Below are 20489 nucleotides of genomic sequence, written 5' to 3'. Positions count from 1 at the left end.
AGCAAGATTCCCTTAAAGGTTCTCCTTTGGTTCATAGAAAAACAACTTTCCCACAATGTTCCCAGAATGTTTTGTTAAAGTTATTTTTCTAAGAACCAAAGGAGAACCTTTATGAAACGTTACAGGAGCGTTCTGTGCTAGCTGGGGAGAGACCTTAAAAAATTTGTAAATTATGTAAAATTATTTGTGGCGCCACATCTCCACATACTTCCCATTTTATGCACACATGTACAAGTACATCTTAATTGGATGTTTAATTATGTCATCCTGAGGCAGAAGTACAATGTGTTATACACATTATAAGAATGAATCAGACACATACATCATAGATTTATTTTATTTCACATACTCATTGGAACGCAGCAACTTTACTGCATTAAGTCAACGCCACATTGAACTGAAAGGCATTGGCATTGCAAGTGTGCAATGCCAATTTTCATTGAGGTATAAATATTAAAACTTTACCTTATATAAAGTTCCTCATATAATAAAGTTGGTACAATATTCAGTGCACTATAACATCCTAAATGTGGATGTTAGGCTGAGTTTAGACAGGCAGCTCAATTCTCATATTTTGCCCAATTATTAGAAAAATATCAGTTAGGCTGCCTGTGTATCATACTGGATGTTAAGTAGTTTGGGAGGACCAATTAATATGTTTGGTATGGCAACCTGTCATCTATTCCAGATAGTTCAGAAGAAGCACAAAACCACCTTGGAGTTCTTCCTCTGTTCCTACTAAAAGCCCAGACATTTACAGGAGCATCACCAATCATGTGTTAACACTAAAATACAACATTCCGGTCACTCCCTTGTACAAAATGGCTGCTAAGTTGTGAACAGCAATTTCAGATCAAACAGGTGTTGGTGAGGTGTTGGTGAGCAAGATAATTGTGTAGTCAGGTTGGTATTAACCTCATGCATGTTCGCTCACTGTTTACAGTAGAAGCCAAAAGGTGTTTTCTATACAAAATTGTGCTTAAACATACTGTAGCAATGTGACAAAAATTTGAAGATTGTCCTTTCAGAGGTTTCTTGGCAGTATTATGTTCTCCAGTTCCTGTTTCTATATACTGTATATTACTATCTCAGGGAAATAAAGAACCCAAAACGAAGCAGGCCTTGGGAATCAGAGTATGGCCACAGCCCAATCTAAACTACAGTACATCTCTAGAGAAGGGCTTGAGTTAACCAGCTCTCACAGCCACCTTAGATCAAGGGTTTATGAATCCTGATCATTTGTTAAAAAGATATCAGGAAAGCCAGGCTGTCATGTAAAAGTGTAAAATCTACCTCATGCCTATTGTCATCAGAATCATATGTTATTAATTGCAAAAGATTATACAATAAAATATTCCATCTATTATTAAGTAAAGTAAATAAGTCGCCAATCCCCTGCATCTGATCCAGATGATCAAAGAATATATTTATTACAATACAAAAATACTGTACAGATGGGCTTAAAAAATTATTTAAGAGCTCTATCCAGAAAGCACTTTGCTGTATTCCTCATTATTCCTTATTAAGAAATTGCGCAGACTAAAATAAAACAGTGATATCTAAATTGTAATGTGTAGCTATATGCTTTTACTAAGATAAGAGTACAAATTCCTTTTAAATCCCAAGAATATGCATCTGTTAATGTCCTGCACCAGAGGTGATCAAAATCATTCTTGATAGTGGAAAGATAATCCTAACCAGAAATGGAAGATCTGCAGAAGTGCTGAGATGCCCAATGTGTATTTGTAAGTGAAGTAAAAACAAATACCTGCTCTGATAATAAAAAAATGGATCACAAGAGAAAATATACAAAGCTATTCCATGGCACCTGCAACTGTATTCAAAGTGTTGCTTTCGAATACTATGGTCCTTTGTTTACCTTTGTTCTACACTACATGGCCAAAAGTGTGTGGACACCCCTTCAAATTAGTAGATTCAGCTATTTCAGCCACACCCGTTGCTGACAGTTGTATAAAATCGAGCACAACCATGCAATCTCCATAGGTAAATATTGGCAGTAGAATGGCCTGTACTGAAAAGGTCTGCGACTTTCAATGTGTCACCGTCATGGGATGCCACCTTTTCAACCAGTCAGTTTGTCAAATTTCTGCCCTGCTAGAGCTGCCCCGGTCAGCTGTAAGTGCTGTTATTGTGAAGTGGAAATTGTCTAGGAGCAAAAACAGATCAGCCGCGAAGTGGTAGGCCACACAAGCTCACAGAACGGGACCATCAAGTGTTGAAGCGCGTAGAGCGTAAAAATGGTCTGTCCTCGGTTGCAACACTCACTCCTGAGTTCCAAACTACCTCTGGAAGCAACCTCAGCACAAGAACTGTTCGTCGGGAGCTTAATGAAATGGGTTTCCATGGCCAAGCAGCCGCACACAAGCCTTAGATCACCATGCGCAATGCCAAGCATCGGCTGGAGTAGACGACTCTGGGCTAGTGGAAACACGTTCTCTGGAGTAAAGAATCACGCTTCACCATCTGGCAGTCCGACGGACAAATCTGGGTTTGGCGGATGTCAGGAGAACGCTACCTGGCCAAATGCATAGTGCCAACTGTAAAGTTTGGTGGAGGAGGAATAATGGTCTGGGACTGTTTTTCATCGTTCGGGCTAGGCCCCTTAGTTCCAGTGAAGGGAAATCTTAATGCTACAGCGACATCCTAGACGATTCTGTGCTTCCAACTTTGTGACAACAGTTTGGGGGAAGGCCCTTTCCTGTTTCAGCATGATAATGTCCCCGTGCATAAAGCAAGGTCCATACAGAAATGGTTGGTTGAGATCAGTGTGAAAGAACTCGACTGGCCTGCACAGAGCCCTGACCTCAACCCGTCAAATACCTTTGATGACTTGCAATGCCGACTGCGAGCCAGGCCTAATCGCATAACATCAGTGCCCGTCCTCACTAATGTTCTTGTGGCTTAATGGAAACAAGTCCCCACAGCAATGCTCCAACATCTAGGGGAAAGCCTTCCCAGAAGAGTGGATGCAGTTATAACAGCAAAGGGGCTCCAAAATCATATTAATGTCCATGATTTTGGAATACGTTGTTTGACGAGCATACTTTTGGCCATGTAGTGTATATAAATCACATTGCAATGTTTGTCTTTCTGTTAATGCAGTCCCTGATATAAAGAACATTGAGTAACTGGGGAATGTAATCTCATTTTTAAATCAGGAGTAAACGGAATTAGTTATCCGTGTCGTTAACCTCAAATGTTGTGATTTACCTTCTAGAGCAAAATGTATTCAATTCTATTCAAAGAGCCTCAAGGAAATCTTCCTCAAATTGAGCTCAACATCAGTAATCAAAGTTTGAGGTAGCAATGCATCATAGCAGAGATTAATAGCGGTGCAGAGATTTTCACAATTCATAGGTCTTGATTGAACAAACTAAATTATAATTGCTTATGTCCAATCACGAAGGGGTCCAGTTGGCATCAGCATAGACAGACACTACATACCTTAGTCTGTGATTAAGCAATACCAGAAATCATTATTCAACATTCTTCTATTAATGATCTAGTAAATCTGGGGAGACCAATGTAAAGAAAATGTAGAAGAAACATAAATTGCATTCCTCACGCTTCTGCACCAGCCTGAGAATCTAGCCTCCGCTTCTCACACCTTGTTCAATGCAGAGGAGAGGCAGAAGGTTCAAGTTTTTTGGAATAGAAAATAAATAACAATATAAAATCAACTCAGAGAAAAAAAAGATTACCAAAAAAAACTGTTTCAGTCTGTTTCCATGTTGACACAGGAAGTGGCTCTCTCCATCCCATCATGTTTGTGGGAAGTGACATTAGCAGGCTGGGCGGGAGAGGAGGAGCTGTCCGGGGGGGGGGGTAAGGTGGGCTGACGAATCTTGTCTTGTCGGTGGTAGAACAGGAGGTAGGCAGCATTAGTCTGGAAGGGTAGAGGCAAGGGAGGGGAGATCATGACGACATTGCAAGAAACATTTTTTAAAGAAGGAATTCTAAACTTTTCAGTAGCTAAACTTACCACAATTTGTTCCTCCCTTGCATACGTCACCTTGTTGTCATCGAAGTAATACCATTGTCCATTGTCTTTGTTCCGGGCATAGCTGGTGTCTGTCGAGAGAGCAGAAAAATGTGTTGAACAAAATGAAGACATATGACAAAGTATGACATACAAAATCAAAATCTCACAATGTCCATCTCGGAGTCCGCCGTAGTGGTTGGAAACTGCTATCAGATCATATCGGCTGGGTGGCTCTCCGTTTGTACCGGTCTTCCTCAGCAGAAAACCCGAGAAGTCGAGGTGTCTGCAATAAAGAGAAACGGGTTGGATGAAGATAGCACCTGTGAAAAAGTGCACTAATAACTGGATTGAGTGGAGGTCTGGAAGAGTAATAGTCACACTGACATCCTTCCCACTTAAAAATGTAAATATGTACAGAATATTTTAAATTACAGTAAAAGAGACAGACATGATATAACCAACCTGAGAGGAAAGTCAACGATGATATCCAACTTCTCCCTGGAGTACTTGGTGTAGGAGAAGCGTTTCAGGTGGATGATGAGAACCTCAGGCAGTGACCACAGGTCCAGTTTCTTAGTGGCCAGTTGGTGTTTCTTACATATTGGGCAGTACCTGCAGCAAACATACGCAACACAACACAGAAGACAATTGCACACAAATCACAGCTACTTAACATAACGCATGAAACACACAGAGATCTCACTGCCGATAGGTACTTATCAGTGGGAGGCCGTTCCTTCTCTTGCCAGAACAAAAGCAGTACCTGCTGCGTGCTGACCTGGTAGCAACCAACCTATTGATTCTCAGCAGCATCGCAACGCTTGTCAGTGGCGAACAACATGACTTTGAGCCAATCAGAGAGCAAAAACCCACGTTAGAAAGGAAAACAATATATATTTTTTAAGAGGGCATTTTCCCGTACATCCACGGATGAGCCAGTCACACTTCATATGCAATGTAGGCTATGGGATGGTAGCTAGCTAAGTGCACAGACGCAAATGCACACAACACTATATACTTCCCCAAAGCTAGCTAACCACTGTAGCTAGTATTGACATTATAATTAAATCACAATGGATTACCTAGTTCCCATGAGTTAGCTAGCTAGCTAAGGACACTGCACTATGTTGTGCTAGCTAGTGAATATGCTAGCAAGCTCAAAATCTGGCTATGGACAGGCACTGGCAGTATGGAATTACAGAGAGTGAAATAAATTGTGTCTTCATCATCTTGCTAGGTAGTTATCTAGCTGTGGCCATCTGGCTAGTGTCAACAAGGACTTTCAAACAAAACAAAAAAGACTATTTGCATTGCCAAACAACACTACTGCCACCTTCTGGTTTGGAGTATTTTAAACATGGCTGAGTGTCTGATGACTTCTGAGATCTTTGCTGTGTGAACACAAATGAGATTAACTGCCGACACTGTTCAGAGGTGCCATGTACTGTCGGCAGGCAAACGTTTGACAATCCTACCGGTGAATCTGAGCTTTAACAGTATTTAGCAGTAAGATGTGATATGTTACTGATATTCAAAATTGAGTCTTCAGCTTTTCCTGGGAAAAAATGAAATGTTAAAGGCCCAGCGCAGTGAAAAACGTTACGTTCTTGTGCTTTATATACATTTCCACACTATGAGGTTGGAATAATACTGTGAAATTGTGAAAATGCCGTTTTAGTGTATGAACTGACCACCTGACATTTCAGCCTGTTTTGGTGGGATGGAGTTTTGGCCTGCCAGGTGATGTCACCAGGCGGTAAATTACACTGAACAAAAATATAAACGCAACATGTAAAGTGTTGATCCTATATTTCATGAGCTGAAATAAAAGATGCCAGAAATGTTCCATACACACAAAAAGCTTATTTCTCTAAAATGGTGGCGGTGGGATTATGGTATGGACAGGCATAAGCTACGGACAACGAACACAACTATAGATGGCAATTTGAATGCACAGAGATACTGTGCCAATTCATCCGTCGCCAATACCTCATGTTTCAGCATGATAATGCACGGCCCCATGTCGCAATGAGCTGTACTCAATTCCTGGAAGGTGAACATGTCAACTCATCATCGTTCCTACCAGGAATATGACTTTCCCGAAACGGATCCAGTGTTTTGCCTTCCACCCAATACAATGGATCTGATCCCAGCCGGCGACCCTGTGCGACGCCGAAAAAGGGGCAAACGAGGCGGTCTCGTGGTCAGGCTTCGGAGACGGGCACATCGCGCTCCACTCCCTAGCATACTACTCGCCAATGTCCAGTCTCTTGACAATAAGGTTGATGAAATCCGAGCACGGGTAGCATTCCAGAGAGACATCAGGGATTGCAACGTGCTCTGCTTCACGGAAACATGGCTAACTCAAGGGACGCTAACGGAGTCGGTGCAGCCAGCTGGTTTCTTCATGCATCGCGCCGACAGAAACAAACATCTTTCCGGTAAGAAGAGGGGCGGGGGGGTATGCCTTATGATTAACGAGAAGTGGTGTGATCATCATAACAACACACAGGAACTCAAGTCATTCTGTTCACCTGATCTAGAACTCCTCACAATCAAATGTCGACCGCATTATCTACCAAGGGAATTCTCTTCAATCATAATCACAGCCGTATATATTCCCCCCCAAGCAGACACATCGATGGCCCTGAACGAACTTTATCTGACTCTTTGTAAACTGGAAACCACACACCCTGAGGCTGCATTCATCGTAGCTGGGGATTTTAACAAGGCTAATCTAAAAACAAAACTCCCTAAATTCTATCAGCATATCGATTGTGCTACCAGGGCTGGAAAAACCCTAGATCATTGTTATACTAATTTCCGCGACGCATATAAGGCCCTCCCCCGCCCCCCTTTCGGAAAAGCTGACCACGACTCCATTTTGTTGATTCCAGCCTACAAACAGAAACTCAAACAACAAGCTCCCGCGCTCAGGTCTGTTCAACGCTGGTCCGACCAATCTGAATCCACGCTTCAAGACTGCTTCGATCACGCGGATTGGAATATGTTCCGCATCGCGTCCAACAACAATATTGACGAATATGCTGATTCGGTGAGCGAGTTCATTAGGAAGTGCATTGACGATGTCGTACCCACAGCAACGATTAAAACATTCCCAAACCAGAAACCGTGGATTGACGGCAGCATTCGCGTGAAACTGAAAGCGCGAACCACTGCTTTTAACCAGGGCAAGGTGACCGGAAGCATGACCGAATACAAACAGTGTACCTATTCTCTCCGCAAGGCAATCAAACAGGCTAAGTCCCAGTACAGAGACAAAATCGAGTCGCAATTCAACAGCTCAGACACAAGAGGTATGTGGCAGGGTCTACAGTCAATCACGGATTACAAAAAGAAAACCAGCCCCGTCGCGGACCAGGATGTCTTGCTCCCAGACAGGCTAAACAACTTTTTTGCCCGCTTTGAGGACAATACAGTGCCACTGACACGGCCCCCTACCAAAACCTGCGGGCTCTCCTTCACTGCAGCCGAGGTGAGTAAAACATTTAAACGTGTTAACCCTCGCAAGGCTGCAGGCCCAGACGGCATTCCCAGCCGTGTCCTCAGAGCATGCGCAGACCAGCTGGCTGGTGTGTTTACGGACATATTCAATCAATCCTTATCCCAGTCTGCTGTTCCCACATGCTTCAAGAGGGCCACCATTGTTCCTGTTCCCAAGAAAGCTAAGGTAACTGAGCTAAACGACTACCGCCCCGTAGCACTCACTTCCGTCATCATGAAGTGCTTTGAGAGACTAGTCAAGGACCATATCACCTCCACCCTACCGGACACCCTAGACCCACTCCAATTTGCTTACCGACCCAATAGGTCCACAGACGACGCAATCGCAACCACACTGCACACTGCCCTAACCCATCTGGACAAGAGGAATACCCATGTGAGAATGCTGTTCATCGATTACAGCTCAGCATTTAACACCATAGTACCCTCCAAACTCGTCATCAAGCTCGAGACCCTGGGTCTCGACCCCGCCCTGTGCAACTGGGTCCTGGACTTCCTGACGGGCCGCCCCCAGGTGGTGAGGGTAGGTAACAACATCTCCACCCCGCTGATCCTCAACACTGGGGCCCCACAAGGGTGCGTTCTGAGCCCTCTCCTGTACTCCCTGTTCACCCACGACTGCGTGGCCATGCACGCCTCCAACTCAATCATCAAGTTTGCGGATGACACTACAGTGGTAGGCTTGATTACCAACAACGACGAGACGGCCTACAGGGAGGAGGTGAGGGCCCTCGGAGTGTGGTGTCAGGAAAATAACCTCACACTCAACGTCAACAAAACAAAGGAGATGATTGTGGACTTCAGGAAACAGCAGAGGGAGCACCCCCCTATCCACATCGACGGGTCAGTAGTGGAGAAGGTGGAAAGTTTTAAGTTCCTCGGTGTACACATCACGGACAAACTGAATTGGTCCACCCACACAGACAGCGTTGTGAAGAAGGCGCAGCAGCGCCTCTTCAACCTCAGGAGGCTGAAGAAATTCGGCTTGTCACCAAAAGCACTCACAAACTTCTACAGATGCACAATCGAGAGCATCCTGTCGGGCTGTATCACCGCCTGGTACGGCAACTGCTCCGCCCACAACCGTAAGGCTCTCCAGAGGGTAGTGAGGTCTGCAGAACGCATCACCGGGGGCAAACTACCTGCCCTCCAGGACACCTACACCACCCGATGTCACAGGAAGGCCATAAAGATCATCAAGGACAACAACCACCCAAGCCACTGCCTGTTCACCCCGCTATCATCCAGAAGGCGAGGTCAGTACAGGTGCATCAAAGCAGGGACCGAGAGACTGAAAAACAGCTTCTATCTCAAGGCCATCAGACTGTTAAACAGCCACCACTAACATTTAGCGGCCGCTGCCAACATACTGACTCAACTCCAGCCACTTTAAAAATGGGAATTGATGGAAATTATGTAAAAATGTACCACTAGCCACTTTAAACAATACCACTTAATATAATGTTTACATACCCTACATTACCCATCTCATATGTATATACTGTACTCTATATCATCTACTGCATCTTGCCATCTTTATGTAATACATGTACCACTAGCCACTTTAAACTATGCCACTTTATGTTTACATACCCTACAGTACTCATCTCATATGTATATACCGTACTCTATACCATCTACTGCATCTGCCATGCCGTTCTGTACCACCACTCATTCATATATCTTTATGTACATATTCTTTATCCCTTTACACTTGTGTGTGTGTGTAAGGTAGTAGTTGTGGAATTGTTAGGTTAGATTACTTGTTGGTTATTACTGCATTGTCGGAACTAGAAGCACAAGCATTTCGCTACACTCGCATTAACATCTGCTAACCATGTGTATGTGACTAATAAAATTTGATTTGATTTGATTTGATGTCTGTTCTTCCATTACCTGCCTGTTCTTCCATGACCTGCATACTCACCAAAGATGTCACCCATTGAGCATGTTTGGGATGCTCGGGACCGACGTGTACGACAGCGTGTTCCAGTTCCCACCAATATCTAGCAACTACCCACAGCCATTGAAAAGTGGGACAACATTCCACAAGCTACAATCAACAGTCTGATCAACTCTATGCGAAGGAGATGTGTCACGCTGTATGAGGCAAGTGGTGGTCACACCAGATACTGACTGGTTTCCTGATCCATGCCCCTACCTTTTGTTTTAAGGTACAGATGATGTCGGAAGATTACATACACTTATGTTGGAGTCATTAAAACTCGTTTTTCAAACACTCCACAAATGTCTTGTTAAAAAACTATAATTTTGGCAAGTCGGTTAGGACATCGACTTTGTGCATGACACAAGTCATTTTTCCAAGAATTGTTTAGACAGATTGTTTCACCTATAATTCACTGTATCACAATTCCAGTGGGTAAGAAGTTCACATACACTAAGTTGACTGTGCTTTTAAACAGCTTGGAAAATTACAGAAAATGATGTCATGGCTTTAGAAGCTTCTGATAGGCTAATTTACATCATTTAAGTCAATAGGTGTACCTGTGGACGTATTTCAAGGCCTACCTTCAAATTCAGTGTCTGTTTGCTTGACATCATGGGAAAATCAAAAGAAATCAGCCAAGACCTCAGATTTTTATTTTTGTAGACCTCCACAAGTCTGGTTCAAATTTCCAAAATGCCTGAAGGTACCACGTTCATCAGTACAAACAATAGTACGCAAGTATAAACACCATGGGACCACGCAGTCTTCATAACGCTCAGGAAGGAGACGCGTTCTGTCTCCTAGAGATGAATGGACTTTGGTGCGAAAAGTGAAAATCAATCCCAGAACAACAGCAAAGGACCTGTGAAGATACTGAAGGAAACAGGTACAAAGGTATCTATATCCACAGTAAAACGAGTCCTATACCGATATAACCTGAAAGGCTGCTCAGCAAGGAAGAAGCCACTGCTCCAAAACCGCCATAAAAAAGCCAGACTACGGTTTGCAACTGCACATGGGGACAAAGACCGTACTTTTTGGAGAAATGTTCCCTGGTCTGAGGAAACAAAAATTGGCCATAATGACCATCGTTATGTTTGGAGGAAAAAAGGGGAGGCTTGCAAGCCAAAGAACACCATCTCAACCGTGAAGCATCGGGGTGGCATCATGTTGTGGGGGTGCTTTGCTGCAGGAGGGACTGGTGCACTTCACAAAATAGATGGCATCATGAGGTAGGAAAATGATGTGGATATATTGAAGCTACATCTCAAGACATCAGTCAGGAAGTTAAAACCTCTTGAGAATACAGGGGGTGCTGTTTCAACTTCGACATTTTGCGTTCCCAAATTAAACTGCCTCGTACTCAATTCTTGCTCGTACAATATGCATAGTATTATTACTATTGGATAGAAAACAATCTCTAGTTTCTAAAACCGTTTGAATTATGTCTGTGGGTGAACCAGAAGTCTTTCTGCAGCGAAAATCATGACAGGAACTGCGAAGGTCTGAAAACTAGGCTCTGATCTCGGATCAGTTTAAAGCTCTGTATGTGTCCTATGGGTCGAAATGAACTGCACCCGCCTTCCCCTGGATGTCAGTAACCAATGAGAAGTGGAATGGAGTCTCTACGTATTTCTCAGACTTTATAAAAGGCCATGGAGTGGAAGGTCCGTTCTTTTGGACGCTCGTCAAGACGCAAGAGAGGACATCAGAATGGCATGCTCAAAAGCTCTCGTTATCGGCCTAAGATATATCCGTCTGTGATTTAATTCGATATAGGTGTTAGAAACATCATAACGAAGTTATTTTAATCCGATTTATATCAGTTTATGCGAGTATATTGCTATTTTCCGAATTTCCTTAGTATTGCGTATTGGGGATTTGGACATGTGTGTGCCACGTAGCTATTGTTAGCTGCTAATTCCGAAGTTGAAGAGGATGTTTTACAACAAAGCAACGATTCTTTTGGACAAAGGACACCTTGCCCAAGATTCTGATGGAAGCTCAACTAATAGTAAGAACTATTTATGATGTTAATTCGTTGTTCTGTGGAAAAATGTAAAAGTATTTTTCGGCCATTATTGCGGCACTGGTCTGGCTGTAACGCACACTGTATGTCTAGTAACGTTAATTTTAAAAATCTAACACAGCGGTTGCATTAATAACTAATGCATCTTTCAATTGCTGTCCAACCTGTATTTTTTTTGTCAAGTTTTCGATTATTTATTAATTAGATTAGGTGCCTTTCCAAGATGGCGCCGGCCAGAATGCATGCCATGTTTTTACTGATTACATTGCATAACCACGATTTGTGCTGCTAAATAAGCACATTTTCGAACAAAAGCTATATGCATTGTGTAATATGATGTCACAGGACTGTCATCTGATGAAGTATATCAAGGTTAGTAAAATTATATATCTTTTGCTGGGTTGTTACGATCGCTAACATTTACTGCTGGTAAATGCGGTTGTGATTCTGGCTATTGTGGTAAGCTCATATAATGCTATATTGTGTTTTCGCTGTAAAACACTTAAAAAATCTGACATATTGGCTGGATTCACAAGATGTTGGGCTTTCATTTGCTGTACGCTGTGTATTTTTCAGAAATGTTTTAAGATGAGTAATTAGTTATTTGACGTTGGTCTCTGTAATTATTCTGGCAGCTTCGGCACTATTTCAGATTGCAGCTGCAATGTAGAACTGTGATTTATACCTGAAAAATGCACATTTTTCTAAAAAAACATATGCTATACCATAAATATGTTATCAGACTGTCATCTTATGAAGTTGTTTCTTGGTTAGTGGCTATATATATATATCTTTATTTAGTCGAATTAGTGATAGCTACTGATGGAGTAAAAAACTGGTGGAGTAAAATAAGTGGTGTCTTTTGCTAACGTGGTTAGCTAATAGATTTACATATTGTGTCTTCCCTGTAAAACATTTTAAAAATCAGAAATGATGGCTGGATTCACAAGATCTGTATCTTTCATCTGGTGTCTTGGACTTGTGATTTAATGATATTTAGATGGTAGTATTTACTTGTGACGCTATGCTAGGCTATGCTAGTCAGCTTTTTTACTGTGGGGGGTGCTCCCGGATCCGGGTTTGGGAGGAATTAGAGGTTAAAGCTTGGTCGCAAATGGGTCTTCCAAATGGACAATGACCACAAGCATACTTCCAAAGTTGTGGCAAAATGGCTTAAGGACAACAAAGTCAAGGTATTGGAGTGGCCATCACAAAGTCCTGACCTCAATCCTATAGAACATTTGTGGGCAGAACTGAAAAAGAGTGTGCGAGCAAGGAGGCCTAGAAACCTGACTCAGTTACTGGGCCATTGCTGTCAGGAGGAATGGGCCAAAATTCACCCAACTTATTGTGTGAAGCTTATGGAAGGCTACTCGAAACGTTTGACCCAAGTTAAACAATTTAAAGGCAATGCTAACAAATACTAATTGAGTGTATGTAAACTTCTGACCCACTGGGAATGTGATGAAAAAAATAAAAGCTGAAGTAAATCATTCTCTCTACTATTATTCTGACATTTCACATTCATAAAATAAAGTGGTGAGCCTAACTGACCTAAGACAGGGAATTTTTACTAGGATTAAATGTCAGGAATTGTAACAAATTGAGTTGAAATGTATTTGGCTAAGGTGTATGTAAACTTCTGACTTCAACTGTATCTGTGACCAGATGCATATCTGTATTCCCAGTCATGTGAAATCCATAGATTAGGGCCTAATGACTTTAATTCAACTGACTGATTTCCTTATATGAACTGTAACTCAATAAAATCTTTGAAATTGTTGCATGTTGTATTTATATTTAGTATAGTTAATAGACCAATAAGAGTTCCAAACCTCTCTGACAATAACAGCTAGTTTTCAGTTTTCCCCTCCCTTCTCAGAACACTCCCAGAGAGTCCTAGCTAAATTCTTACTTGAGAACTTGCTCTTTGCTAAGAACCAATTTTTGTTTTCAATTCAAAGGGTCAAAAATAAACAATCACAGTTAGGTACTTAATTGTTACCCAGAAAGGATTTGATATTGAGATAAAAACGGCTGCATTGGACCATTAACTATATTCAGCATAATTCTTGTTAGATACATATAATGAAATGCCAGGTGTGGGACAGCAGTACCAGGGGTTTTCTTCCTCCAGGACCTCCACAGTGGTGAAGAGCTCTATGCACTCCTGCAGCTGCACTGTGGTCTGCTGATGAGGGACCTCCATGCTTTGGTGTTTTACATACTTCTGTGGATGGAAAGATGTCAGGAGTTTGCTAAATGACCAGCAACCAGGCTATGTTCACACTGCTGGCCCAAACACACTTTCAAACTTAAATACTTTACATAAACTTTATTAATGTAAAGCGTGATTCACACATACCTCTGCCTCATTCTCAATGTAGCATTTCTTCTTCATGTCGGGATCCCAGTCAATGGCCACATATGGTTGAGCTGTGAAAGGGACACAGTAATATTAAATTAAATACTCACATGTGGATGCTAACCATCTGTGTCACATACAGCTATTGGCTCTAAAACATATGAAGAGCATATAAGCCTAGCTACAACAGTGACAAAGCAGTTGGCAGTGTGAATGTGATGTGTAGTCAGACTCACAGCTAAAAGAGAAGGCACTGCCGTCCTCTCCCATGCCTCTCTCCGTAGTGCCATTGGAGTTGACAGCGTGGATGGAGAAGAGCAGCTTTCTGCGTCTGGCCTGGTAGCCCTTCCTCTTGGCCTGCCTCTCGTTGGTCTGCGGGGGGCACTCACCCTTCTCCTCCTCAGTCTCACATGGCTGCTGCTGCTGAAGGCCTGCACCCTGCTGGCTGTTTGTTGGAACTCCAGCACTGGCTCCAGCACTGCAGGATGCCGAGGCACTGTCCTCTGTGCTGCACCCTGCCCTGACTTCACTACTGGCCCCCTCAGCCTGAGCCTGTTTTCCAGACTCCTGGGTTTGTGCCTGCTCTGGCTGAGTTTGGGTCACAGCAGGGCCGTCCGCTTGGCCATCCCATTGGCCACCATCACAACGGTCATCTCTCTTAAAGTGTCCTGGCCTCATACCATTATCCTCACCGTCATCTGTGGAGACAGACAACATTCTAAAGTGGATACAATAAGTAAAACTCGTAGTTTGTATAAACCAATTCTGCCCAGTGTATTAACAATTTGCTAAATGAGATCAGATTACCATCGCTGACACCATTGGTCTGGATCTTGTAAAGTTCCTCGTCATCTTCACCCTCCTCATCCTCCTCTGAGGGATCTGGTGGTCGGACATACCGTCTGTGAAAACATGACCACACAATAGGCCTTTCTCTCATTTTTGGGGCAGGACATCTGCTTTGGGGAAAATCTGGGAAATCATATCTGAGACTGCACTTGTGAAGGTGGTAAATGACCTTTTAATGGCGTCAGACCGAGGCTCTGCATCTGTCCTCGTGCTACTAGACCTTAGTGCTGCCTTTGACACCATCGATCACCATATTCTTTTGGAGAGACTGGAAACCCAAATTGGTCTACACGGACAAGTTCTGGCCTGGTTTAGATCTTACCTGTCGGAAAGATATCAGTTTGTCTCTGTGAATGGTCTGTCCTCTGACAAATCAACTGTACATTTCGGTGTTCCTCAAGGTTCCGTTTTAGGACCACTATTGTTTTCACTATATATTTTACCTCTTGGGGATGTTATTCGAAAACATAATGTTAACTTTCACTGCTATGCGGATGACACACAGCTGTACATTTCAACGAAACATGGTGAAGCCCCAAAATTGCCCTCGCTAGAAGCCTGTGTTTCAGACATAAGGAAGTGGATGGCTGACAACTTTCTACTTTTAAACTCGGACAAAACAGAGATGCTTGTTCTAGGTCCCAAGAAACAAAGAGATCTTCTGTTAAATCTGACAATTCATCTTGATGGTTGTAAAGTCGTCTCAAATAAAACTGTGAAGGACCTCGGCGTTACTCTTGACCCTGATCTCTCTTTTGACGAACACATCAAGACTGTTTCAAGGACAGCTTTTTTCCATCTACGTAACATTGCAAAAATCAGAAATTTTCTGTCCAAAAATGATGCAGAAAAATTAATCCATGCATTTGTTACTTCTAGGTTAGACTACTGCAATGCTCTACTTTCCGGCTACCCGGATAAAGCACTAAATAAACTTCAGTTAGTGCTAAATACGGCTGCTAGAATCCTGACTAGAACCAAGAAATTTGATCACATTACTCCAGTGCTAGCTTCCCTACACTGGCTTCCTGTTAAGGCAAGGGCTGATTTCAAGGTTTTACTGTTAACCTATAAAGCGTTACATGGGCTTGCTCCTACCTATCTTTCCGAGTTGGTCCTGCCGTACATACCAATACGTACGCTACGGTCACAAGACGCAGGCCTCCTAATTGTCCCTAGAATTTCTAAGCAAACAGCGGGAGGCAGGGCTTTCTCCTATAGATCTCCATTTTTATGGAACAGTCTGCCTACCCATGTGAGAGACGCAGACTCGGTCTCAACCTTTAAGTCTTTACTGAAGACTTATCTCTTCAGTAGGTCATATGGTTGAGTGTAGTCTGGCCCAGGAGTGTGAAGGTGAACGGAAAGGCTCTGGAGCAACGAACCGCCCTTGCTGTCTCTGCCAGGCCGGTTCCCCTCTCTCCACTGGGATTCTCTGCCTCTAACCCTGTTACAGGGGCTGAGTCACTGGCTTGCTGGTGCTCTTTCATGCCGTCCCTAGGAGGGGTGCGTCACTTGAGTGGGTTGAGTTACTGACGTGATCTTCCTGTCTGGGTTGGCGCCCCCCCTTGGTTTGTGCTGTGGTGGAGACCTTTGTGGGTTATACTCGGCCTTGTCTCCGGATTGTAATGTTGGTGGTTGAGGATTTCCCTCTAGTGGTGCGGGGGCTGTGCTTTGGCAAAATGGGTGGGGTTATATCCTTCCTGTTTGGCCCTGTCCGGGGGTTTCTTCGGATGGGGCCACAGTGTCTCCTGACCGCTCCTGTCTCAGCCTCCAGTATTTATGCTGCAGTAGTTTATGTGTCGGGGGGCTAGGGTCAGTTGGTTACCTGGAGTACTTCTCCTGTCTTATCCAGTGTCCTGTGTGAATTTAAGTATGCTCTCTCTAATTCTTTCGTTCTCTCTTTCTCTCTGAGAACCTGAGCCCTAGGACCATATGTCAGGACTACCGGGCATGATGACACCTTGCTGTCCCCAGTCCGCCTGGCCTTGCTGCTATTCCAGTTTCAACTGTTCTGCCTGCGGTTACGGAACCCCTACCTGTCCCAGACCTGCTGTTTTCAACTCTTAATGATCGGCTATGAAAAGCCAACTGAGATTTATTCCTGATTATTATTTGACCATGCTTGTCACTTATGAACATTTTGAAAATCTTGGCTCTCTCTAATTTTCTCCTTCTCTCTTTCTTTCTCTCGGAGGACCTGGGCCCTAGGACCATGCGTCGGGACTGCCGCCCGTGGTGACTCCTTGCTGTCCCCAGTCCGCCTGGCCTTGCTGCTATTCCAGTTTCAGCTGTTCTGCCTGCGGTTATGGAACCGCCACCTGTCCCAGACCTGTTGTTTTTCAACTCTTGATGATCGGCTATGAAAAGCCAACTGAAAATTATTCATGATTATTATTTGACCATGCTTGTCACTTATGAACATTTTTGAACATCTTGGCATAGTTCTGTTATAATCTCCACCCGGCACAGCCAGAAGAGGACTGGCCACCCCTCATAGCCTGGTTCCTCTCTAGGTTTCTTCCTAGGTTTTGGCCTTTCTAGGGAGTTTTTCCTAGCCACCGTGCTTCTACACCTGCATTACTAGCTGTTTGGGGTTTTAGGCTGGGTGTCTGTACAGCACTTCGAGATATTAGCTGATGTACGAAGGGCTATATAAAATAAAATTGAATTGAATTGAATCTCTGGTCTAAGGCGTGTTGTATTGGTATTGTATTTATTCTAGATCCCCATTAGCTGCTGCCAAGGCAGTTTATACTTTTTTTTAAACATTACATTCACAGATTTCACAACACACGCAGTCCCCTACTCCACTACTACCACATATCTACAGTACTAAATCCATGTGTATGTATAGTACATATGTTATTGTGTCTGTGTGTATGCATGTGTCTGTGCCTATGTTTGTGTTGCTTCACAGTCCCCGCTGTTCCATAAAGTGTTTATTTTTTATTTTTATTTTTTTATTTTTTAAATCTAATTTTATTGCTTGCATCAGTTGCTTGAAGTGGAATGGAGTTCCATGTAGTCATGGCTCTATCAGGGATGCAAACTGATGAGGGCCTAAAAAGGTGACTGAAACATGCAAACAAAATCCATGCTAGGGAGAAATGCAGGTTAACTAATTAAACAAAGAATATGATCTACATGATCAGTCTCTGTGTGTAAAATTCAATGTAAAAAAGTCATGGCAACCTCATCAGTTGAGACTTCAGGTCCATATCGAAATCCTCCGGCTGAAAGTGCTGGCTACAAACACAGACATTTAGACATTTCTCCACGGGAGTATTCAACTGGATGCAACTCCACTGAAATCGCTATGAATTCTGGATATTGTGGTTTGCTTACAACCAAGAAATGTAGATGACCCGTTTCTACCATTGAGATGCAGAAACACTCATATTTGCGTGTAGTGAGGAAATTCTCGATTTCTATGACACATACCGGTGCAAAGTGTAATTGAGCGGTGAAATTTCCCTTTAACGATTTCTAGCATGCATTGTTGCTGTATAGAGCGCAACATGGTAAATGTAGGAAACTTGGCTGAACAGTTTGCTGTTTTATCGGCCTCGAGAGAGTGGTGTGGTCAGCGGGATGTTCTGGACCAAACACAAATGACTAAACTCCAATTAATGACCAAACTCCAAGGGATCCACTTAAGCTCCCACAAAATTAACACAGCCAGTAAGATGTGCATATAGTCAGCCACAGTCCTCCATCCACAGAGAGAGAATACCACAGTTATTCAATCATTGAAATGATGGAGAATATGGAGAATAGACTTGAAGTGCTGTAGTATGTACAAGGTCAAGGCTGGAAATGAGTGACAGCATGGTTCAGTTTAGTTTTTAAAAATCCCCATTAACTTCTGCACATGCAGCAGCTACTCTTCCATGCACCAGCAAGGTGGTTGTCATGGCAAAGTGCTTGCTTATCCTGTGACATTCCCTGAGTAACCATAGTACCCTATTGCCTTAGGGTGTTACTTTATTATTGATGAGTTATATTGGTTGAATATGTCGGGGGAGAGTTATGCAAGGCTTTAATTTTCGTAGATTGATTTATAACCACAGTGATGCAAAGGTGAAAGTGTTTACTTTGAATCCAGTACCAAAGTTTTTGTGTATGTGTGACTGTGTGTGTTTGAGGTGATGTGTAGTTTCAAGACTAGTCATTCAACTGAGACTGCTCTTCTCTGTGTCACGGAGGCGCTCCGCACTGCTAAAGCTAACTCTCTCTCCTCTGCTCTCATCCTTCTAGACCTATCGGCTGCCTTTGATACTGTGAACCATCAGATCCTCCTCTCCACCCTCTCCGAGTTGGGCATCTCCGGCGCGGCCCACGCTTGGATTGCGTCCTACCTGACAGGTCGCTCCTACCAGGTGGCGTGGCGAGAATCTGTCTCCGCACCACGTGCTCTCACCACTGGTGTCCCCCAGGGCTCTGTTCTAGGCCCTCTCCTATTCTCGCTATACACCAAGTCACTTGGCTCTGTCATATCCTCACATGGTCTCTCCTATCATTGCTATGCAGACGACACACAATTAATCTTCTCCTTTCCCCCTTCTGATAACCAGGTGGCGAATCGCATCTCTGCATGTCTGGCAGACATATCAGTGTGGATGACGGATCACCACCTCAAGCTGAACCTTGGCAAGACGGAGCTGCTCTTCCTCCCGGGGAAGGACTGCCCGTTCCATGATCTTGCCATCACGGTTGACAACTCCATTGTGTCCTCCTCCCAGAGCGCTAAGAACCTTGGCGTGATCCTGGACAACACCCTGTCGTTCTCAACCAACATCAAGGCGGTGACCCGTTCCTGTAGGTTCATGCTCTACAACATTCGCAGAGTACGACCCTGCCTCACACAGGAAGCGGCGCAGGTCCTAATCCAGGCACTTGTCATCTCCCGTCTGGATTACTGCAACTCGCTGTTGGCTGGGCTCCCTGCCTGTGCGATTAAACCCCTACAACTCATCCAGAACGCCGCAGCCCGTCTGGTGTTCAACCTTCTCAAGTTCTCTCACGTCACCCCGCTCCTCCGCTCTCTCCACTGGCTTCCAGTTGAAGCTCGCATCCGCTACAAGACCATGGTGCTTGCCTACGGAGCTGTGAGGGGAACGGCACCTCCGTACCTTCAGGCTCTGATCAGGCCCTACACCCAAACAAGGGCACTGCGTTCATCCACCTCTGGCCTGCTCGCCTCCCTACCTCTGAGGAAGTACAGCTCCCGCTCAGCCCAGTCAAAACTGTTCGCTGCTCTGGCACCCCAATGGTGGAACAAACTCCCCCACGACGCCAGGTCAGCGGAATCAATCACCACCTTCCGGAGACACCTGAAACCCCACCTCTTTAAGGAATACCTAGGATAGGATAAAGTAATCCTTCTAACCCCCCCTCCCCCCCCCCTTAGAGTTAGATGCACTATTGTAAAGTGGTTGTTCCACTGGACATCATAAGGTGAATGCACCAACTTGTAAGTCGCTCTGGATAAGAGCGTCTGCTAAATGACTTAAATGTAATGTAAATGTAAAATAAAAAGTGGTTAATGTGAACTTAACTCACAGCAATAAAATGTAAAGAAAGCAATCCAATGTTATTTGTTGCATAGACTTTACTGCAAATGACACTCAAGTCTTGAGAAAAAACAATACACTAATATTGCAGTTAGCCATGACAGCCTTTATAATACAATGCTTGTGACCACACACATCTAAATATTGCACTTGGGGAAAAAAACATCTTAAAGTAGATATAGAACAAAACAAAC

At 43.7% G+C, this 20489-nt stretch overlaps 1 protein-coding gene across 2 annotated transcripts in view; it reads right to left on the bottom strand.

The window, feature by feature from the left end:
* Positions 1-321: 321 nt before the first annotated feature.
* The window catches only part of LOC139556930 (ubiquitin carboxyl-terminal hydrolase 11-like), a 38919-nt gene continuing 18751 nt past the window's right edge, over positions 322-20489 (bottom strand). For both annotated transcript variants that reach the window (XM_071371085.1, XM_071371084.1), the window contains exons 14-21: positions 14678-14772; positions 14107-14568; positions 13871-13941; positions 13623-13735; positions 4466-4615; positions 4171-4286; positions 4004-4092; positions 322-3907 (exon numbers count right to left, since the gene is read on the bottom strand). In XM_071371085.1, the coding sequence (XP_071227186.1) occupies positions 3737-3907; positions 4004-4092; positions 4171-4286; positions 4466-4615; positions 13623-13735; positions 13871-13941; positions 14107-14568; positions 14678-14772 (1267 nt within the window). In that variant the 3' untranslated portion in view covers positions 322-3736. The remainder of the gene's footprint in view (positions 3908-4003; positions 4093-4170; positions 4287-4465; positions 4616-13622; positions 13736-13870; positions 13942-14106; positions 14569-14677; positions 14773-20489) is intronic.

This window comes from Salvelinus alpinus, chromosome 28 (assembly GCF_045679555.1).
Source record: "Salvelinus alpinus chromosome 28, SLU_Salpinus.1, whole genome shotgun sequence".
Taxonomy (NCBI): Eukaryota; Metazoa; Chordata; class Actinopteri; order Salmoniformes; family Salmonidae; genus Salvelinus; species Salvelinus alpinus.
This window is presented reverse-complemented; position numbering and strand designations above follow the sequence as displayed.